This window comes from Ornithorhynchus anatinus, chromosome 9 (genome assembly GCF_004115215.2).
Source record: "Ornithorhynchus anatinus isolate Pmale09 chromosome 9, mOrnAna1.pri.v4, whole genome shotgun sequence".
In the NCBI taxonomy this organism is placed as follows: domain Eukaryota; kingdom Metazoa; phylum Chordata; class Mammalia; order Monotremata; family Ornithorhynchidae; genus Ornithorhynchus; species Ornithorhynchus anatinus.
The window spans coordinates 2,930,070-2,952,119 of record NC_041736.1 but is presented as its reverse complement, the minus strand read 5'-3'; the positions used below and the strand labels follow the sequence as shown (position 1 = coordinate 2,952,119).

At 49.6% G+C, this 22,050-nt stretch overlaps 1 protein-coding gene across 2 annotated transcripts in view; it reads left to right on the top strand.

Annotated features, from left to right (window-relative positions):
• Window positions 1-244: 244 nt before the first annotated feature.
• GTDC1 (glycosyltransferase like domain containing 1) overlaps window positions 245-22,050 on the top strand; it is a 178,683-nt gene continuing 156,877 nt past the window's right edge. For both annotated transcript variants that reach the window (XM_039913077.1, XM_029072186.2), the window contains exons 1-2: window positions 245-404; window positions 1,117-1,324. In XM_039913077.1, coding sequence (XP_039769011.1) covers window positions 1,146-1,324 — 179 coding nt within the window. In that variant the 5' untranslated portion in view covers window positions 245-404; window positions 1,117-1,145. The remainder of the gene's footprint in view (window positions 405-1,116; window positions 1,325-22,050) is intronic.

Here is a 22,050-nt window from a genome sequence, read left to right as displayed (position 1 = left end):
GGTGGATATGTGTTAATCAGGGTAGATGCAAGATAATCAGGTCAGAGCCAGTCACCTTGGGCAAGTCACTTCACCTCTCTGCGCCTAAGTTTTCTTGGGGTTAAATCTCTGTTCTCTCTCCGTCTTAAATCTCGAGCCCCATGGCGGAGAGGGATTGACCTGGTCAACCTCTCTCTACCTCGGTGCTTAGTAGAGCGCCGAGCCTAATACTGGGATTTCCAATATTGTTTTGGAAATAGGGCTGGAGGATCCATCAGTCGGTGGTGTTTTTTGGGGCCCCTACTCTGGGCGAAGCCCTACACTGAGCACCTCGGAGAAACAGCGAGGTTGAAGCACGCGAGTGGGAGTCAGAAAGACCTGGGGTCTGATTCCGGCACTTCCGCTTGTCTGCTGTGTGACCTTGGGTAAGTCATTTCACTGCTCTGTGCCTCAGTTACCTCATCTGTAAAATGGAGATTAAACCTGCGAGTCCCATGTGGGACGTGAACTGGGTCCAACCTGATTAAGTGGCATCTACCCCAGTGCTTAGTGATTGGCTGGTCTCTTATAGTCCATCTTGCATTCGCTTGTATCCACCCCAGTGCTTAGTAGAGCGCCTGGAACATGGTAAGCACTTAACAGATAGCACAAAAAACCAGTGAAACCCCTTTCTCAGTCTTCCAGGAGATTACAATCTAAAGGTGGAGATTACAGTCTAAGAACCGAAGAGAATCTGGTGGGAGAGGAAGGGGGAGAAAGGGGTTGTCCTTTAAGTCCACATTAGTGCAAGTGGAATAAAAATGCTTTTGTGATTCATTCGATCCCTAAACGTGACTTCTGTATCAATTTTTCGAGGATCAAGTAAAAAGCCTTTCTCCTTTCCATTTTCTTCTTATGGAGTCGAATGGTAAGCATCCAAAGGATTCGGGGTTGGAGAGACCGGATTTTAGCAATGCCCCCATCCCCTTTTTTTTATGGTATCAGTTAAGCGCGTACTATGTTCCGGTCACCGTACTAAGCAGTGGGGTGGATACAAGCGAATGCAAGATAGACTTTAAGAGACCAGCCAATCCGGGCTCCTTGGATCCTTCCCCACCGGCAGACCCCGGACTGAAATGATGCGCTTCTCTCTTCCAGTCCAGAAGCGGAGAGGGTGGACGGCGGCGATGAGCGTCCTGATGATCGAAGCGTTCTACGGCGGCTCGCACAAGCAGCTGGTGGACCTCCTGCACCGGGAGCTGGGCGGCTGCGTCCTGTACACTCTCCCCGCCAAGAAGTGGCCCTGGAGAGCCCGCACTGCAGCCCTCTACTTCTCCCAGGTCGTGGCCCCCAGTCCAGAGTACAGGTAGAAGAACCGGGCCGCGGGGAGGATGGAGGGTCGGGGGGTAGGGCACAGGCCTGGGAGTCTCAATCTCCACTTTAACAAGGCCCGGAGACGTGAACTGACTTGCCCAAGGTCACCCAGCCCACACGTGATGGAGCCCGGATTAGAACCCATGACCTTCCGAGTCCCAGGCCCGGGCTCTATCCTCCAATCCACCAACGGGGATTAAATACCTGTTCTCCCGCGTCCTTAGAAGGTGAGACCCATGTGGAAGAGGGACTCTGATCTGATTCGATCGACCCCAGCCCCTAGTGCAGTGCCTGGCACGTAGTAAGCGCTTAACAAGCATCTCACTTGTATTATTTTGCCGGCGATCCCAGCGGCCCCGCTCCGGGCCTCGGTCTTGGGGAGCGCTCCGCCAGGCTCACACCGGTGCTCTCGTGGTTTCGATCCCTCTGGATTTGGGGCCGAGGGAGGGAAACCGCCGGATTTCGTTCACCAAGTGAGACACGGACCCCCCCCGCCCCACCCGTCCGTCGGAACGGAGACATTCGAATCGCATTTTCCCATCGCGGACATCTTTAATGATCCGGAAAAGGCACTAATGTCTCAAAGGCAAAGTCTTCCCCTGCAACAGTCCGTCGCGACGTTGTATCTGTCTCTTTCGAACATCTTCCCCCGCTCGGAGATGCCGGTCATTAATTTTTGGGGGGGAGTCAGGGAGAAGGTCGTGTTATTCGTTGAGGCCAAACAAATCTATCGCAAGAATGACATGGCGGTGGGGAGTGAACCAATAGAAATTAGCCAAATAGTGGCCATCTCGTAGACTGAGTAGAGGACCGGCTTAACAAGGGCCATTGAGGACAGATGTGATGATGTCAGGTGAATTTTCAGAGGCGGCGTGCTGCTCTGACCTTTCATTTTCTCGGGCGATCGTCTGTCCCTAATCTAACTCCCTCGGTCCGTCTTCCTCTCCCGTGAAAAGTTGACAGAGATATATAGAATCGAGAGTGAGAGGCCATGGGAGGAGGAGATGGAGGCAAGAGAGAGGAAACGGAAAGATGGTGAGAAGAAGGACAGAGGGTGAGAGAAGGGAGAGAGGCAGTGAGGAGACAGAGAGAGAGAGAGAGAGGAGGAAGACAAAGGGAGGAGGGTGAGAGATACTTAGTGTGAAGAGAGAGGAGAAGGATGAGAGAGAGACAGGGAGAGGAGAGGTGAGAGAGAAGAGAGAGACAGGGTGAAGAGATACACAGTGTGAGGAGATGAGGGTGAGAGAGACAGAGAGGAGAGACAATGCGAGAGAGATGCAGTGTGAAGAGACAAAATGAGAAGAGAAAGGCAAAGTGAGACCTGGGAAAGATAATAATAATAATAACGTTGGCATTTGTTAAGCGCTTACTGTAAGCAGAGCACCGTCCTAAGCGCTGGGGGAGATACAGGGTCATCGGGTTGTCCCACGTGAGGCTCCCAGTTAATCCCCATTTTACAGTTGAGGTAACTGAGGCCCAGAGAAGTGAAGTGACATGCCCACGGTCACCCAGCTGACAAGTGGCAGAGCCGGGATTCGAAGCCTTGATCTCTGACTCCCAAGCCCGGGCTCTTTCCACCGAGCCGCGCTGCTTCTCTAAGAAAGATATACAGAGTGAGGGGAGACAAGAGAAAAGAGACTGAGAGGAAAGAGAAGGGAGCTAGAGAGGAAAGTGGCAGAGTGAGAGAGGAGAGAGACGTTTGGAGAGAAGAGACAGAGTGAGAGAAGAGAGACAGGGAGACAGAGAACGGGGTGAGAAAAGAGAGAGAGAGAGAGAGGGGGGGAGAGAGAGCGGGGTTTTGACACAGTAATTTTTGTCATTGAAATATCCAGAAATGACACAGCCCCGGAGTTCTCTCAGGGCTAGGGCTGGGGCTGGGCCCGGGGCCTAAGAGATTGTGAGTATGCAAATAATGACAATAATAATAATGATGATGATGTTTTTTAAGCTGTTACTGTGTACCAAGGACTTTTCTAAGCACTGGGGTAGATGCAGGTTGTCCTCCGTGGGGCTCACAGTTTTAATCCCCGTTTCGCAGATGAGATAATTGAGGCACAGAGAAGTTAGAAGTGGCTCGCCCAAGGTCACACACAGACAAGTGGCGGAGCTGGATTAGAACCCAGGTCCTTCTGACTCCCAGGCCCGGCCTCCATCCACTAGGCCATGCCGCTTCTCAGCACTTAGGTATGTCGGTCTGCCCGTTTTATTGATTTTGACCTCTGAAGTGGTAAATTGCTTTATGTTTGTCTCCCCGGCTTTGTGGGCAAGGAAATTGTGTTTTGTATTTCCCAAATACCTAGTACACGCAGTGCACCACGTGTGCACCCAATAAATGCTATTGCTACTATTACGAGTAATAACTGTGGAATTAGCTTAGGGCTTCCGATGTGCCGGGATACATACGAGATCATCAGGTCCCACTTGGGGCTCACTGAGGAAACGGGAAGGAGAACCGGTATCGAACCCCCATTTTGCAGACGAGGGAACTGAGGCCCAAGGACCTGAGTTCTAATCCCGGCTCCACCACTTGCCTGTTTTGTGACCTTGGATGAGTCACTTCAATTCTCTGGGCCTCGGTTACCTCATCTGCAAAATGGGGACGAAGACTGTGAGTCCCATGTCGACATGGACTGTGTCCTACCTGATTATCTGTGTCTACCTCAGTGCTTAGAACAGTGCCTGGCACATGATTAGCACTTAACAGATGCCATAAAAAAATGGGTGACTTCCCCTCTGTGAGCCCCATTCGGAATAGCGATAGTGTCCAACCCTGATTATCTTTCCCCCGATTAGACCGTGAGCCCGTCAAAGGGCAGGGACCGTCTCCATCTGTTACCGATTTGTACGTTCCAAGCGCTTAGTACAGTGCTGTGCACATAGTAAGCGCTCAGTAAATGCTATTGAATGAACGAATCTTTCATCTACCCCAATACAAGACTTAAAAGTAGTATGCTCGTAAGAAATGCCCTAATAACTGTCTTTTTATTTCCATGGTATTTGTTATGCACTTACTTTGTGTTAAACACTGTTCCAAGCACTGGGGTAGGTACACCCACCCCTCTCCCAACCCCACAGCACTTAAGTACCTATCTGTAATTTATTTATTTCTAATAATGTCTGTCTCCCCCGCTAGACTGTAAGCTCACTGTGGGGAGGGAATGCGTCTGTTCTGTTGTTATCTTGTTATGTTGTACTTGTATGGTGTACAAGAGAAGCAGCTTGGCTTAGTGGAAAGAACCAGGGCTTGGAAGTCAGAGGTCGCGGGTTCTAATCCCGGCTCCGCCACCTGTCAGCTGGTTGACTTTGGGCAAGTCACTTCACTTCTCTGGGCCTCAGTTACCTCATCTGTAAAATGGGGATTAAGACTGTGAACCCCTCGTGGGACAACCTGATGACCTTGTATCTACCCCAGCGCTTAGAACAGTGCCTGGCACATAGTAAGCGCTTAACAAATACCATTATTATCATTATCATTATTATTATTACTTTCTCAAGCACTTAGAATAGTGCTCGGCACATAGTAAGCGCTTAACAAATACCATTGTTATTATTATTATTACTTTCCCAAGCACTTAGAACAGTACTTGGCACATAGTAAGTGCTTAAACAAATACCATTATTATTATTATTACTTTCCCGAGTGCTTAGAACAGTGCTCTGGACATGGTAAGAGCTCAATATGCACGATCAGCTGACTGACCTTCTCTGTCCCGTTTGGGGTTCACCGTGCAAGTATCATTATAATAATAATAATAATGACGCCATTTTGTTAAGCGCTTACTATGTGCAAAGCACTGTTCTAAGCACTGGGAGGGATACGAGGTGTTCGGGTTGTCTCACGTGGGGCTCACAGTCTTAATCCCCATTTACAGATGAGGGAACTGAGACACGGAGAAGTTAAGTGACTCCACCAAAGTCACACAGCCGATTAGCGGCGGAGCTGGGATTAGAACGCATGACCTCCGACTCCCAAGCCCGGGCTCTTCCCACTGAGCCACGCTGCTCCCCTATCCCTGCTTCCCTTCCCTATAATGATAATGATATCGTGATTATCATTATCATTAATCATTATCGTTATCATTATTTGGGGGAGAAGCCCAGCAGACCCCAGCTCAGGGGCAGACTTGGCCATCCACGTTAGGAGCCAGAGAGCCGACCACGTAGCGTTTCCTGCCCGGAAAGCACAGACTAAGAGAGGTGAGAATGGCCGAGGCATTTGGGGAAGCAGGGCGGCCTAGAGCTAAGAGCAAAGAACTGAGAGTGAAGAGACCTGGGTTCCAATCCACTCGTGCCTGCTGTGAGACTTTAGGCAAGTCACTTTTTCTTTTTCCTTCAGGGTACTTGTAAAGTGCTTCCCGGGTGACAGGAACTGTCCTAAGCGCCGGGGTGGGTACAGAATAATGAGGCGGGGCACAGTTTCTGTTCCCTGTGGGGCCCACAGTCTAGAACCAAGGGAAAATGATTTATTCCCCATCTTACAGCTGAAGAAACTGAGGCACAGAAAAGTCAAGTTAGAGAAGCAGCGTGGCCTGGTGGAGAGAGTCCGGGGTCTGGGAGTCAGAAGGACCTGGGTTCTATTCCCGGCTCTGCCCCTCGTCTGCTGTGTGGGACCTTGGGTAACTTCTTTGTGCCTCAGTTACCTCATTTGTAAAATGGGGATTAAGATTGTGAACCTTACGAGGGACAGGGACTGTGTCCAACCTGATTCGCTCAGAGCCTGGCGGACACTAAGCGTGTAAACGAACGCCATCGAAAGACAAAGTGACCCGCCCGTGGTCACACTGCAGGCGAGGGGCAGAGCCGGAATTAGAAGCTGATTACGGGCGGGGAATATGTCTCTTTTAAATTATATTCATTGTCATGTGTATTAGGCGCTCACTCTGTGCAGAGCACTGTGCTAAGCTCTTGGGAAGGTACAATACGGCAATAAGCAGTGACATTCTTGGCCCACAACCAGCTCACAGCTGTTCTCCCACGCACCCCGAACACAATAAGTGCTCAGTAAATACGATTAAATGAATGAAGTCAGGTCCTTCTGCCTCCCAGGCCCGCTCCTTCTCCACTAGCCCGCGTTCCTTCTCTATGCCTCAGTTTCTCCATCAGTGAAATGGGGGCTAAAGACCCATTCTCCCTCCACCCGAGACTGAGCCTCTATGTGAGACGGGGACTGTCTGTCACCTCGTTACCTTGTATTCATTCAATAGTACTTATTTATTGAGCGCTTACTATGTGCAGGGCACTGTACTAAGCGATTGGAATGTAAAAATTCATTCAATAGTATTTATTGAGCGCTCACTTTGTGCAGAGCACCGTACTAAGCGCTTGGAATGAACAAGTCGGCAACAGATAGAGACGGTCCCTGCCGTTTGACGGGCTTACGGTCTGATCGGGGGAGCCGGACAAGAACAATGGCAGTAAAAGACAAGAACAATGGCGATAAAATTGTAAAATAAAATTGTAGCTACCCCTGCTCTTAGTACAGGTGTTAGTGCACAGTAAGGGTATAACAGATACTACATTATTATTATTTATTACAAGTATTTTCATCACAGAGCTGGATATCAGACCCGCTACCGTGATCCCCAAAGACACATTTTTCGAAGGGTTTTACCTTTTTGACTCTGGAAAGCTGTCTCTCACTGTGGTTTCTAAAGGAAGAAAATAAAGAAACAGGACAGTGCCTCAACGCCGGGAGTTGATTCTCCTCCTGACATGCCGATTCACCAGGGTGTGTGTGTGTTCCGGTGGGGGGAGGGCACCGATACTGGGGGTGCTAAGCAAGGCGTCCCCCAAACCTCCAAATAAAGCCTCCCCACCGCTCCATGGTAACCGTTCGTATGGATAAAAGGAAAGTATACGTAGCCATCTCTGGCCCTCAAAGACCTCCGGGGTAAATGTTCAAGAATATTTACCCCTTGAAACTTGACAACGATATTTTAAAAGACAAAGTGTAGGTTCGCTACACTTTTTCAGAGGCTAAAAAAGCCATTCTTTTTAATGAATACAGTGGAAGACCCCATCTGTCCAAATGGCCCGAGGTGACTGAGTCAGGGACACACACGATCAACCTGAGTCTGTTGGCTTTTAGGAGCTGCACCCTTAGTTGATAATTAAAACACGCTCAACAGACCCGTGCGCTTTTCTAAGCTGTTTCCCCCCCAAGATATCTGCTCTGACGATAGATGCTTCTAGGCACTGGGTTGCCAAAATGAATTTCTCAAAGGGAATTTTGCCGCGTTCACAGGAATAAGAGCAAAAAAACCACTGAGATGTGTCTTCTTATTTTCTGCCGCCTTTTATTCTAAGAACACACAGTGCTGAGTCCAACAAAATGAACACTGGTTCAATCGTTTGTATTTATTGAGCACTTACTATGCGCAGAGCACTGGATTAAGTGTTTGGGAGAGTACAGTGTGGTACAACAGAATTAGGAGACACGTTCCCTGATCATAACCCCCTTTCTAGACTGCGAGCCCGTTGTTGGGTAGGGTTTGTCTCTGTGTGTTGCCCGAATCGTACTGTCCAAGCGCTTAGTACAGTGCTCTGCGCACGGTAAGCGCTCAGTAAATACGATTGAATGAACAACAAGCTTACAGTCTGTGGGATGTATCCAAGTTCCCGACGAAAAGGGTGGGGTTTTATCCGGGTGGATTTGATTTGAGCGGTATTATCCCTTTATGGTACTCGTTAAGCGTGTACTATGTGCCAGGCACTGTACTAAGCAGGGAAGCAGTGTGGCTCAGTGGAAAGAGCACGGGTTTGGGAGTCAGAGGATGTGGGTCTTAATCCCGACTCCGCCCCTCGTCTGCTGTGTGACCTTCGACAAGTCACTTCCCCGTGCCTCAGTTACCTCATGTGTAAAATAGGGATGAAGACTGTGAGCCCCAAGTGGGACAACCTGATCAACTTGTATCCATCCCAGTGCTCAGAACAGTGCTTGGCACATAGTAACCGCTTAACAAAGACCATCATTACTATTATTATAAGCTAATCAGGTTGGACACATTCCCTGTCCCACGGTCTTTTTTTTTTTTTTTAATGGTGCTTTGCTAAGCACTTACTATGGGCCAGGTGCCGTACTAAGTGCTGGGATAGATACAAGATATTAGATTGGACACAGTCCCGGTCCCACATGGGGCTCACGGTCTAAGTAGCAGGGAGAACAGGTAGTGAATCCCCATTTTGCAGATGAGGAACTGAGGCCCAGAGAAGTTCAGCGACTTGCCCGAGGTCGCACAGCGGATAAGCGACGGAGTCAGGATTAGAACCCAGGTCCTTCCGACTCCCAGGCCCGAGCTCTATCCGCTAGGCCGTGCTGCTTCTTTATTAATAATAATGTTGGCTTTTGTTAAGCGCTTACTGTGTGCAGAGCACCGTTCTAAGCGCTGGGGGAGATACAGGGGAATCAGGCTGTCCCACGTGAGACTCACGGCTAATCCCCATTTTACAGATGAGGTAACTGAGGCCCAGAGAAGTGAAGCGACTCGCCCACAGTCACACAGCTGCCAGGTGGCAGAGCCGGGAGTCGAACCCATGACCTCTGACTCCGAAGCCCGGGCTCTTTCCACTGAGCCACCTATTATTATATACGATTACTGACATATTTCTTGATTTGGGAAGGATTGCCGGTTACTTTCTCTTAAGCTTGAGAAAGAGGGATTTGAGTTTCAGTATCTGTAATGAACCGATTCCACCCTCGGCAGGTTTAGTTCCCACTAGACTGTAAACTTTTTAAGGGTAGGGATCATGTCTGCCAACTCTGTGGTGTGGAATTCCGGGAGGCAAAGAGTCATGGGTTCCGATCCCGACTCCACCGCTTGTCTGCTGTGTGACCGTGGGCAAGTCACTTCCCTTCCTCTGTGCCTCAGTTACCTCATCTGGAAAATGGGGATTGAGACCAGAGCCCCATTTGGGACAGGGACCGTGGCCCACACGATTGGCTCGTATCTACCCCAGCGCTTAGTTTAGTGCCTGGCACATAGTAAACACTTAACAAGTTCCATAGTTATTACTTTTACTCTACCAAGTGTTTAGTTCAGCGCTCTGCACATTGTAATGACTCAATAAATACCCACGATCGATTGATTCCTACCTTGTGCTAGACTCCACATGGAAATGAACAGTTAATCCGTAGTATTTGTTGAGCTTGTCCCCTGTGCAGAACACTGTACTAAGTGCTTGGGAGAGTCCAGTAGAGTGCTTAGACATGATCCTTGTAGCTTTGTCTGGGTGTGTGGGGGCGGAGATAAACACTCAAATAAATTACAGGTAGGAAGCTAAAAAGTATATGTACATATACAAGTACATATCAAGTATATGTACATCAAGTATATATACCTATATATATATATATATCAAGTATATATACATACATCAAGTATATCAGGTATATATACATATACAAATATGTACATAGCTTCCATGGGCTGAGTTCTCAAATGTCTAGAAGGTGTGGAAGTGCTGAAGTGGCAGTAATGGGGGAAAATCGGGTGGAGAGATGCGAGATTAATCAGGGAGGCCCTCCTGGAGGAGATGTGATTTTTTTGAAGGGGCCCGAAGATGAGAAAAGGAGTTTTCTACCAGATGTGAAGGGGGAGGACGTTATCGGCAGGACAGAGGTGGGGAGCAAGAGAGATGAGAGATGGGAACGAGGCCCAGTGAGTAGGTCGTCTGCAGCGGAGAAGGGATCGCGAGCTGAAGTGAAGTGGGATGGTCGATGGCGTTTATTGAGCACTCACCATGCACAGAGCCCTGTACTAAGCCCTGGGGAGAAGACGATACAACAGAATTAGCAGATGGGTTCCCCTTCCCCTAACGAGCTTATGGTCCGGAGGGGCAGACAGACATTACTATGAATAAGTGACTTTTAAGATGTAATTCAAAGATATGTATGTGCTGTGGATTTTGGGTGGGGCGAATAATTCATTACGGTATTTGCGAATATCACGGATCCGAAGGTTACAGATGCAAGGGCGTAGACGGGAGGGAGAATAAATAGAAGCAGGGAAAGCGGAGGGTCACGTCAGTGCTAACGCGGCCTAGTGGAGTCAGAAGAACCCGGCTTCTGATCCCGGCTCTGCCACTGTCGTCTGCCTTGTGAACTTGGAGCAAGTCACTTCTCTTTGCCTCACCTACCTCATCCGTAAAATGGGGATCAAAACTAAGAGAAGCGGCGTGGCTCGGTGGAAAGAGCCCGGGCTTGGGAGTCGGTGGTCATGAGCTCGAATCCCGGCTCTGCCACTTGTCAGCTGTGTGACCGTGGGCGAGTCACTTCACTTCTCTGGGCCTCAGTTACCTCATCTGTAAAATGGGGATGAAGACTGTGAGCCTCACGTGGGACAACCTGATGACCCCGTATCTACCCCAGTGCTTAGAACAGTGCTCTGTACGTAGTAAGCGCTTAACAAATACCAACGTTATTATTATTATTATGTAGGACGTGGACGGTGTCCTACCTGACTAGCTTGTAGCTACCCCAGTGCTTAGTACAGTGTCTGGCACATTGTAAGTGCTTAGCGGATAAAACCAAACAAAAACAGAGGCGAAAACTGTTTTTACAGACTACGCCTGCGTCCGGGTTTTTACAGAAATCCCCCCTGTACCGTTCGGTTATAAAGTCACGGTAATCAGAGATTCGCTTTGAATTTCCCGCGGTCAGTATTCCCTACACGTGCCAAGGACGGAGACCGATATCTCGTAGGGAAATTCAGGAAAAAGTCTCCATTTTGCGGGGGCGGGCAGCAGTTGGAGAAAGTGAAAGCATACCACGATGCGAATCGTGAATACTTCAGGGCCTCAACCGCTGCCGTCCTTCAACAGACAGGCCCTGTCCGTTCAGGAGGAGAGTCCTCGGTGTTATAAGTCTGTGTTTTCTTACCGCGGAATAGCTCTTTTGAAGGAAATTGCAAACAGACAGCAGGCTCCCACGGACCCAACAGCAGAGCTACTGAGGGTAACGTCATTTTAATAACGGGCTGTCGTGACTCCTCATCTTCAAAGAGCCGGAGACGGAATTCAGACCTCTCAGTCTCTGGCCTCGTCCGGGGAGAGGGAGATCGGAGGCCAAGGAACGGGAGGACCCGCTGCCCCGAGTCCGCACACCGGGCCTGTAGGCGGGGAACACTTCCCGTTTTCGGGATTTAGGCATTTATAACGCGGAGAGGAAAATGGAAAAAAAAAAAAAAAAGCAACAACAGAAAAACCAAAGACGTGCCATAGCTTTCAGGGGGCGAGTACCTGCCGAGCGGTCCGCGGCTAGCACGATCTGACTGTTCGGCTGCCCTTCGGTCGGTTTCATTTTAGGTAAAATGTCGGCAGATGGTAGCTATCTAGTTGAACAGTGATGTGTTTTCTTTCCTCTTTCCTTTATGGAAAAAAGCTTCCAGAAAACTTTTGTTCCTTAATAAGTTCAGCATGTCTGCAGCTTTCGATGCCAGACTCCTATCAGACCCTCTCTGAAAATGTCAGGTCCTCGTTAGGGAGCCTCGATCCGAGAGGGCTTTTTAAGCGCTCGGTACAGTGCTCGACCCACAGTAAGCGCCCAGTAAACGGCGTCGGTCGATTAGGAAGGCCGACCCGAGAGGCCTCCCGCGAAAGGAAGTCGGCTGGAAGCATCCGTCGTGCAGCCGAGGGCCCCCGCCCGGGCTCCTCCGGTGGTGCTGCTCACGCCACCGTCCCGTGGAGAGATTTGAATCGGGGCCAGGCCTCGGCCGTTTCCTGCCTCCTCCACCGGGCAGAGGAGGCCGGGGTCTCCAGTCGGATCGTCGGGCCGGGGCCCGTCGGCGGGGGCGGGCCGGAATCCCGAGGGTCAGGGGCCGCGACGGGCGTGGTCGGCGATGAGCGTGACAAGTCCGGGAGGGGTGAAAAGCGGCGGGAAGCCTCCCCGAAGGCGTCGAAAGACCCGCCTGTGGTCGGCCTCTGCTCCTTGCCTCGTACAATACGAGGGGAAGTCCCCCTTGGCCTAAGCGGGCTCCCTGTGAGTCACCTCGTTCGCGTTCTGGTTCGGCTGGGGCCCCGGGAAAGCTGCGTCGAAATCGGGTCCTGTGATTCAGTATTTCCTAGGTTGAAATTTTCAATGTTCGATCCGTCCTCAACAACTGTCATCCGATCCCTGTTTTACTTTTCAGTTAGTCATTGCCGGCATTTCAGTCGGACAAGCCCGTGTGGCTCTTTCAGATGGCAGACCGAGAGGTTTCTCTGGATTTCTCATCCGCTCTGGCTATCTCCGGCTTGATTTTTTGTCGTCCCCACCTTTTGGTGAATTTTCAGGGGAGGGCGAAGGGGGAGGCGTTATTGACTCATTTGTTTATCTGTCACATGTAGATTTCAAGGAACCTTATGAGTGTAAACACCTGAAGCCAGATTTTGATTAATTTCTGAATTTCAGGCACCCCCCAGGTTTTGTCCTCACAGTGTTGGGATCTGCTTAGCTTTAATCGGCCTCATGCTCATCGTCGACGATATCAACTAGCGCTGCGCTAAGCATTTACGGTTGGTCTGATGGAAACAGCACGGGCCCGGCTCTGAGGTCGAATCCCGCTTCCCCCTCCTGCCGGCCCTGGGACCTTAGGCGGGTCACTTACCTTCTCTGTGCCTCGGTTTCCTTCCCTGCAGAACAGGGTTCCAGTTCCTATCCTCCCGTAGGCGGGGAGCCCCAAAGAGGAGCGGGACTGTGTCTGACCCGATCCAACCTGCCGTGTAGTAAACGCCTAACAGATGATGCTACAATTATTATTTTTATAGATGTTTGGGAACTATAGAGAAGAGGCATAAGGCGGCCTTTTGCCTCATGGCGCTTACGGTCTAAGAGGAGATATGGGAATTCGCGGGCGGAATAGACGTACAGTTGTCCAGGCTCACGGATGAAAAAAAACGAGCGCAGATTGAAGCCGTGAGAAACGGCGTGGCACAGTGGAAAGAGCTCCAGCCCGGGGGACAGAGGACCTGGGTTCTCATCCCGATTCCGTCAGTTGTCTTCTGTGTGACCTTGGGTAGGTCACTTCACCTTTCTATGCTTCAGTTCCCTCATCTGTAAAATGGGGACCAAGACTGTGAGCCCCATGTGGGACGTGGACTGTATCCGACCTGATGATCTTTTATCTACCGCAGTGCTTAGAACGATGCCCAGCGCATAGTGAGCCCAAAGCAAATAACATTAAAAAGAAAAAGGCACAAGCTGATGAGCTTTCCAAGGGAGAGAGAGCTAAAAGTGAGAGGAGCTCGGGATGTATAAGTCAACCTTGCTGGACACTCAAGTTAAAAGTTACGGAAAGGAAGAAGAGCCAACTTTGGAAACTGAGAAGGAGTGATCCCAGCGCTTGGAACAGTGCTTGGCACATCGTAAGCGCTTAACAAATACCATTATTACTATAGAGGCAGAATTGAAACTGGGACGGTAATGCGTGAGTGTCAAGAGTTAGCCGGGAAGGTCAACATAGCAGAAGGAATAGATGAGTCAAGTAGTGTAATCGTATTTATTGAGCAGTCCCTGAGTGTGGATCACTGTACTAATCAATCACTCGATCATATTTATTGAGCACCTACTCTGTGCCAAGCTCCAAACTAAGAGTTTGGGAGAGTCCGGTATGACTGTTTCTGTTTATTGGTATACTGAACTCTCCCAAGAGCTTAGTACAGTGCTCTGACACAGTAAACGCTCAGTAAATACCATCGAATGAATGAGTTGGTAGACACATTCCCTGCCCTCAAGGAGCTTACAGACTGAGCACTTGGAAAGTACAAAACAAATCGTTGACCTGTTCCCAGTCTTTAAGGAGTTTTCACTCTCAGAGCCAAGGAGGATCAGGACAGGGCAGAGCCATGAGATTGTGTCAGAGGGAAAGAGAGAGAAAGAAGTCCTGACCACCGTAAGGAGAGCAGAGTTGGAGGAGTGGCCAGAGGGGATTATGGAGGGGAAAAAACAAGTTGGAAGAGGAAGGAAAGAGGAAGAGGAAATCAGTCAGGGTTTATGGCTCGGAAACTAGATTGTAAACTCCTTGAGGGCAGGTTTTGGGTCAGCTTGTTCTGTGGACCCTCCCAAGTGCTGTGCACACCATAGCTGCTCAGGAAACACTATTTATAGATCAGATAGTCTTATTTATCTAGCGCTTACTGGGTGTAGAGCGTTGTACTAAGCGCTTGGGCGAGTGCAATATAAAAGAGTTGGCAGACACGTTCCCTGCCCATAAGGAGTTTACAGTTCAGAGGGGGAGGCAGTCACTAGTGTAGACATATGAAATTCCGGGTAAATACATAAGTGCTGTGGTGATGATTGATTGATCGAGGAGTGTAGACATGGGACGGGGCGGGGGGACTGTGTTCTAGAGATGTTTTTGTGCAGCGGGAGCGAGTTTGGACAGATTCGAAGGCAGAAGGGAAGGATCCATATTTTGCACACAGTAAGCGCTCAACAAATACGACCGATCGATCGATCGCTCCAGTGAAGGCAGGTAGGTAGAGGGGAGCAGCAGCGAGAGGAAGGAGGGTGCGAACAGACATTTCAGAGAGAGAGAATCCAGCTGAACGAGGACTCATGGTGTTTTTTCTGGGAATGGGTAGATTTTATAAAAGTGACTTGGGGGCTGTTTGGATGATGTATCACCTAGGTAATAACCTAGCTCGTGGGTCAGGGTTAGGGAAAAGCCTCCCTTTCTCTACCGCTAATTTGCTGTGAGACTTTTTACAAGTCACTTAACCTTTGGCTTTCCCTTCATCCGTATATTTTACAACTGTCTGGTTTGGGGGTGGCCGAGGGAGCCAGGGAATTAATGGTTGAACAACAATATGATGTTGTGGTTTTTGTTGGTTTTTTTTTGAAATAAAAACATCTCCCAGTCAAATGGCATATGGACCGTTTCATTTCTGCCCTCTCATAGGTGGCGGGAGACAGAGGAGAGAGTCGTGAAGGTATACCATTAGTCTGGGAGTTTGGAACCACACCAAAGTGTCTGTAGTTCGGACATCAGGTCCGCTGTGGATTACTCTTAAAACTGCCCGATCTGACTGAACGGTGACGCTATCGTCGGTGATAACCGTAATTAACCCAAACGATCGTCCTTCACGTCAGCGGTGTCAGAGAGCTGACAGGATTTTGCCCACGTGGACGAGGATGCTCCAGTCTTCCTTAGAGGAGACATTTCGGGGTGGGAAATAGAATCACCGCGGAGTGACTGGAGCGCTCTTTTCTCCTCTGAAAAATGGAAAAGAGAAACACCCGTCAGGTTTAGCAATGCCTGTGGTCTTTGTGAGCAAACGCAGCATTTCATACTTGTGACAGAGCGGTTGTAACTCACTAACACAAAACAGTTATTGTGCATAGCGACAACTCTGGGTTTCAACCCCGGGGGAATAGAAGTATTTGAATCTGTGAGTGCGTAGAAATTTCCCACCCATCAATATTATATCTCCTGTATATAATATCTAATGCGGGGAGAAAGTTGGAGCGGCCCAATGGAGCCTCTATTGGAGCCAGTACTTGGCTGGTTTCTTGGAAATAAGATATCTTTGAAGGGACGTGGAACAGAGGGGTTTGGGGGCTCCGCTGCAGCTGGTGTTTTGAAGGCAGATCTCCTCACGCCTGGCGGAAGTCATCCCGTGTCCCAGTTTCCAGTCTCCCTCCTCCCCATCAGGGATAGCTTGGGCGGGGGGTGAGACAGGGTGATAAACACGGTGAGCAGGGCCCTCTGGGCTGCTGTGAATATGAGGGGTGGAGATGTGGCGTTTGCGGTGCGGAGTTGGGTCACGTCGGCCCAGGAGGAGAGCAGAGGGAAGCTGCCGGGCCTAAGGGCAGAGCTCGGTCTTGGAGTCAGCCTGGGTTCTAATCCCTGCTCCGCCCTTTGTCGACTGTGAGACCTTGGGGAAGTCACTTCACTTTTCTGGGCCTCAGTCAAGCCATCCAGTCAATCCTCTTGAGCGCTTGGGAGAATACAACAAAATTGGAAGACACATTCCCTGCCCCTAACAAACTTACAGTCTAGAGCCTCAGTTTCCTCTTTTTTTTAAAAAAAAAAGGGATTTATCTAACACTTATTATGTGCCAGGCACTCAACCAAGTTAATCAGGTTGGGCACAGTCCACGTCCCCCATGGGGCTCATAGTCTTAACCCCATTTTACAGTAGACAAGTGACAAGTGAGAAGCAGTGTGGCCTAGTGGAGAATGCACAGACCTGGGAGTCAGAAGACCTGGGATCCAATCCCGGCTCCGCCCCTTGTCTGCCGTGTGAGCTTGGGCGAGTCACGTCACTTCTCCGGGGCCCAGGTCCCTCATCTATAAAATAGGGATGACGACGGTGAACCCCACACAGGACGGGGACCGTGTCCAACCTCGCAACCTGTATTCAGTCATATTTATTGAGCGCTTACTGCGTGCAGAGCCCTGTACTAAGCGCATGGAAAGTACAATTCGGTGCTTAGTACGGTGCCTGGCACGTAGTAAGCGCTTACCAAATACCATAAAAAGAAAACAGATGAATAGAAGCCGCCATGGGAGCCGGGCCCGAAGCCCGGCGGCACGAAGCCGGGCCGCTTCGCCCACTGCCGTTCTCCTCGCGGAGAAGGAGCGGGCCCTGGTCCGCGACACCCCGGAGGTCTCACCCTGCCTCCATTTCCTCTTGTTCGGATCCCTGCGTCAACCTCGTTTTACCACGGAGTCTCTGAATGCTCAGTTAGTGGAGCTTCATTTCACACTGGTCTCTCAATGCCCCCTCTCAAAATAATGCCACCAGAGGCACCTGCGTTGGCCGTGGTCGTGTCGATGGTGCTGGTTGTGACAGTCCTAGAAGTCGTAATGATATTTACCTGATGTCTACTGGGTCCTAATCCCTTGGGAAGATACGACGATAGCAAAACTCACGTTCCCTACCCACAAGGGACTTACGGTCTTATCGTCGAGACCGGCAATCAGAAGTATTGTCAAAGAATGGGAGGAGGAGGAAGAAAGAAGCAGCGTGGCTCAGTGGAAAGAGCTCGGGCTTGGGAGTCAGAGGTTGTGGGTTCTAATCCCCGCTCTGCCACTTGTCAGCCTTGTGACTTGGGGCAGTCACTTCTCCGAGCCTCAGTTGCCTCATCTGGAAAATGGTTATTAAGACTGTGAGCCCCACATGGGACAACCTGATGACCTTGTATCCACCCAGTGCTTAGAACAGTGCTTGGCACATAGCAAACGCTTGACGAATACCAAAATTATTAATGAGGGTAAAATGACAGGCAATATAAATCAGAGTGAAATATCGGAATAAGTAATTCCATGTTCGATTGACTACGCCACACATACTCTCAAACACACGCACTCACACACACACTCAAAATCATTGATTTTATTGAGCTCTCTGTGCTGAAAATGGGTATAAGTGCTTGTGTGCCAGGGGTGGCTGTTGAATTGATATGACCTCAGGATTTGACAATTAACCAAGGGGGACTATTATTATTATTATCATTATTATTTTCCGTGTGCCTGAGCAATGAAATTCTCTAGGGGAAGAGACAAAGAGGGAGATTCCAGGGATGGAGCTAAAGAGGTAGTGACTCAGGGTGCGAAAGGGAAGGAGAAAAAGGAGGAGGATGAAGCGGGAGAGGAGAATACGGGGATGGGGGAAGGAGGAAGAGGAAAAAGAGAAGTAAGGAGAAGGGGGATGAGGTGGAGAAGGGGAAGGCAAAGTAAATTTTTCTAACTTGATGTCCCAAGGGATGTACTCAATAAGGGGAAAAAATACATTTTGAGAATTCTCTGAACGCAGCCTATCAATCAAACGAGAGCTCCGATACCTTTAACGGTTCGATATATCTCACGTCGACCGACGGATACGGTCTTCGGAAAAGCTTTTCTACGCTTCCAGGGACTGCGTATTAAATACGAAAGGTTTAAGATTTAAGAGAAGCCTGTTCTTGTTGGGACTCATCATTTAAAAACATCATGACTCTTTCACTATCACCATCAAATCTCTAGATCGTTCAAACCTCAAACTATGTGTTGCTCGTAATTACCTGGTTATTTCAGGTGAAAATGTGTTGGTTTTTTGGGGTCTTTTTTTGTTTTTGGTCTGTCAAAAATGAGTCATTGACTTCTGAATGTATTTCGGGCCTGGATTATTCATATTCAGTTGCTAATGTAATCCCGGTCTGAAAGTATATTTTGGTTGTGGTATAACATCTTAAGCGGTCAAATAGTATTTTGATTATGTAAATGAGAAGGTGCTTTTTGGTGATTTGAACATATTTTTTTCTGAGTGTTCCTTTTAGAGTACCAAGAACCGTATTTTGCAAATGAGACATCAAACGGGGATCCAGAAGTCACACGCAGAAAATACACCGGCTATTTTGAGATTCACATTTTTCTGTAGGTCGTAGAAGTGGCCATGACTTCTCATCCTCAGAAAGCCGTAAACCTCCGTGCTGCTGAGAAAGAAAAGATCACTCGGTATACACTGAGAGAAGAAAAAAGACTTGGGCACGGATCAAAAATTCCACCAAAGTTACAGGGACTCGGGACTCCTGATTGTAATTGTACCAGGTCGTCTGACTCACTTCAGAATTGACTCTCTGGCCCTCTCTCCTAGGTTCATATTGTGTTTTCGTGTAAGAATGTGAGTTGCCCGTTGTGCGAATGCCATCATCATTATGACAAGATCTCCAGGAACTTCGGCCACTGTGGTCACTCCCCTAGCTGAAGCGTGTGGCTTCCGAGCCGAAATAAAATATAAGCAAAACTGGGGAGACGGAAGGGGAGTCGATTAGTCAGTCGAGACACTTATCGATCGCTTACTGGGGGCTCGGCACCGTACTTGGTCGGTCACGGGTTCGAGTGCCGGCTCTGCCACTTGTCAGCTGCGTGACCGTGGGCAAGTCACTTAACTTCTCTGTGCCTCAGTTACCTCATCTGTAAAATGGGGCTTAACTGTGAGCCTCACGTGGGACGACCTGATTACTCCGTATCTACCCCAGCGCTTAGAACAGTGCCTGGCCCATAGTAAGTGCTTAACAAATACCAACGTTTATTTATTTTATTTTTTACTGAAGGCATAGGAGAGCACAACTGGAACCTAAGTTTCTCTATTAGACCGTAAGCTCCCCGAGGGCAGAGATAGGGTCTCCCAACTCTTGGGCTCCCCTAGTTTCTTAGTATTACACACCTCACACAGTCAGCACTCCATCAAGGCCAACAATCGACGGAAAGGTCACTCCGTAAGAAGTCGGAAAGGTAGAACTGACGGGAATAACTCTGATCTTGGAAGTACGTGGGTCTCGGGCGGTCATTTAGCTTGTTGATTTCTACAGTCTAACCTCAGTGGGCTCCAGAGCTTGGGAGAACCACGTTTTTGCACTGTTTTATTGAAGATTCAGCTGCGTTACTCCTTTCCTCCCCACAAGGAACGTCATATAATCAATCAGACAATCGATCAGTTGGATTTATTAAGCGCTTACTGTGTGCAGAACGCTGGACTTTCCATCCCCACAGAGAATGTCATATAATCAATCAATCAAGCAATCGATCAGTTGTATTTATTAAACGCTTGCTATGCGCAGAACACTGGACTAAGCGCTTGGGAGGGTAGGACAAAATAGAGTTAGCAGACACGTTCCCAGCCCGTAACGAGCTTAAAGTCTAAAGGACAAGCTTACAATCTACAGACTAGAGTCTAGAGAAGCAGAGTGGCCTAGTGGATAGAGCACGGGCCTGGAAGTAAGAAGGACCTGGGTTCTAATCCCAGGGCTCTGCCTCTTGTCTGCTATGTGACCTAGGGCAAGTCACTTCACTTCTGGACCTCATTGACCAATCTGTAAAATGGGGGTTCAGTCCTACTCTGTCCTGCTTCGACTGTGAGCCCCGCGTGGGACGGGGACTGTGTCCGACCTGATTAAGCTGTATCTACCCCGGCCCTCAGAACAGTGCTTAGTATGTAGAAAGTCCTTAAAAAATGCCATTATCATTGTTATTATCATGATCACAGTCCAGAACTATTGAAATCCGTGACTCCACAGCACTGTCCCCCATTGACCCAAAGACGAACCAACAACGCACGCTTAGCTTCACTTGGAACGCGTCTGTGTGTTTTTCCTTTGTCTTTCTGCTAGCGCAGGAATAACTCCAGTTGAAACGTTCTGTCCATAATAATAATAATAATGTCGGTATTTGTTAAGCGCTTACTATGTGCAGAGCACCGTTCTAAGCGCTGGGGTGGATCCAGGATAATCAGTTTGTCCCACGTGAGGCTCACGGTTAGTCTCCATTTTACAGATGAGGTCACTGAGGCACAGAGAAGTTAAGTGACTTGCCCACAGTCACACAGCTGACAAGTAGCAGAGCCAGGATGACCTCTGACTCCCAAGCCCGGGCTCTTTCCACTGAGCCACGCTGCTTCTCTATGTGTCCACATCACAGCTTATTAGAAGAAGCATTGTTGCTAATTAAGGGGAGAAAAAAAGGACAGATTGGCGGACCTTACTATTTAACTATTATGAAAAAGATCTCAAAGTCAAGTCCATCTACCTTTCGTGTCGAGCGTGGTGATTTTTGTTGTCCTCGTACCTTGGCTGGGATGTCTGATTTCGGGGAGGCCCGGCCGGCCGCTTTTTGTGGGGTGACCCGGGGATGGTCACGTCGGGGTCCGCAGAAGGGTCCCTGTTGACAACCCCCGGGGCTGGACCTGGGACCCTCTCTCCCAGATGAGCAACCTGCGGGAGGTGAGTGAGTCTTTAAGCGGGGTCAGGGTGATCTGTTGACCCCGGGGTTCATCCCTCCGGGTCTCACTGCCACTCGACCGTCTTCCCGTTTGTTGCCATTCTGCGGGACCCCGGCGCCGGGGGCACTAAGGACTTGGGGGGCCGGAAGAAGCTCTCCCGAAGGCGTGCGGACAGGGTGGTGGACGGTTCTCTGACCATTTCAGCCGGGAGCCCGAGTCCATCAGAGACCCCGCAGACTACTTCAGTGAGACTATTTGTTGATTCCCCAGCCGGGTGCAGAGCGCTGTGCTCAGCGCTTGGGAGAGTACAGTTCTGTAAAAGGTACGGTCCCTACCCTCAAGGTGCTTTCCATCTAAATAATATTACGAGTTCTACTACTAATAATGATGATGGTATTCGTTAAGTGTTTGCTCTGTTCCGGGCTCTGTACTGAGCGCTGGGGTAGATATGAGCAAATTGAGTTGGAAACAGTCCTTGTCCCATGTGAGGCTCACGGTCTCGATTCCCATTTTAAAGATAGTAATAATAATGATGGTATTTGTTAAGCGCATTCTACGTGCCGAGCACCGTTCTAAGCGTGGGGGTAGATACGAGGTGATCGGGTTGCCCCACGTGGGGCTCACAGTCTTAATCCCCATTTAACAGAGAGGTAACTGAGGCACAGAGAAGTGAAGTGACTCGCCCAAGTCACGTATTTACGGAGCACCACGTGTGGAACACTGTACCGAGCGCTTGCTTAGTGAATTAACCCGGAGGACGGGCGGCAGGACGAGGCTCTGCCGGTCCCTCCGGCCCCCGTGCCGGGCCTTCGAGACCGTCGACCGTCCGCCGAGGCAGGACGAACGGGCCATCATCCGAGCCGGCCCCCCTCCCCCTTCCTCGCCCTCCCTCCCCCTCACCCAGCGATGATCCCAAGGTCAGAGTCGAAAGTCAAAAGTGTGGTCTGGTGTTGTGGCTTTGGCGGCGACGCCCCGAGGTCGGGAGCGTCGTATGCCCCTCCAGCATCCTGTGGTCTTCCCTGGTTTCTCGATTGCCTTTGT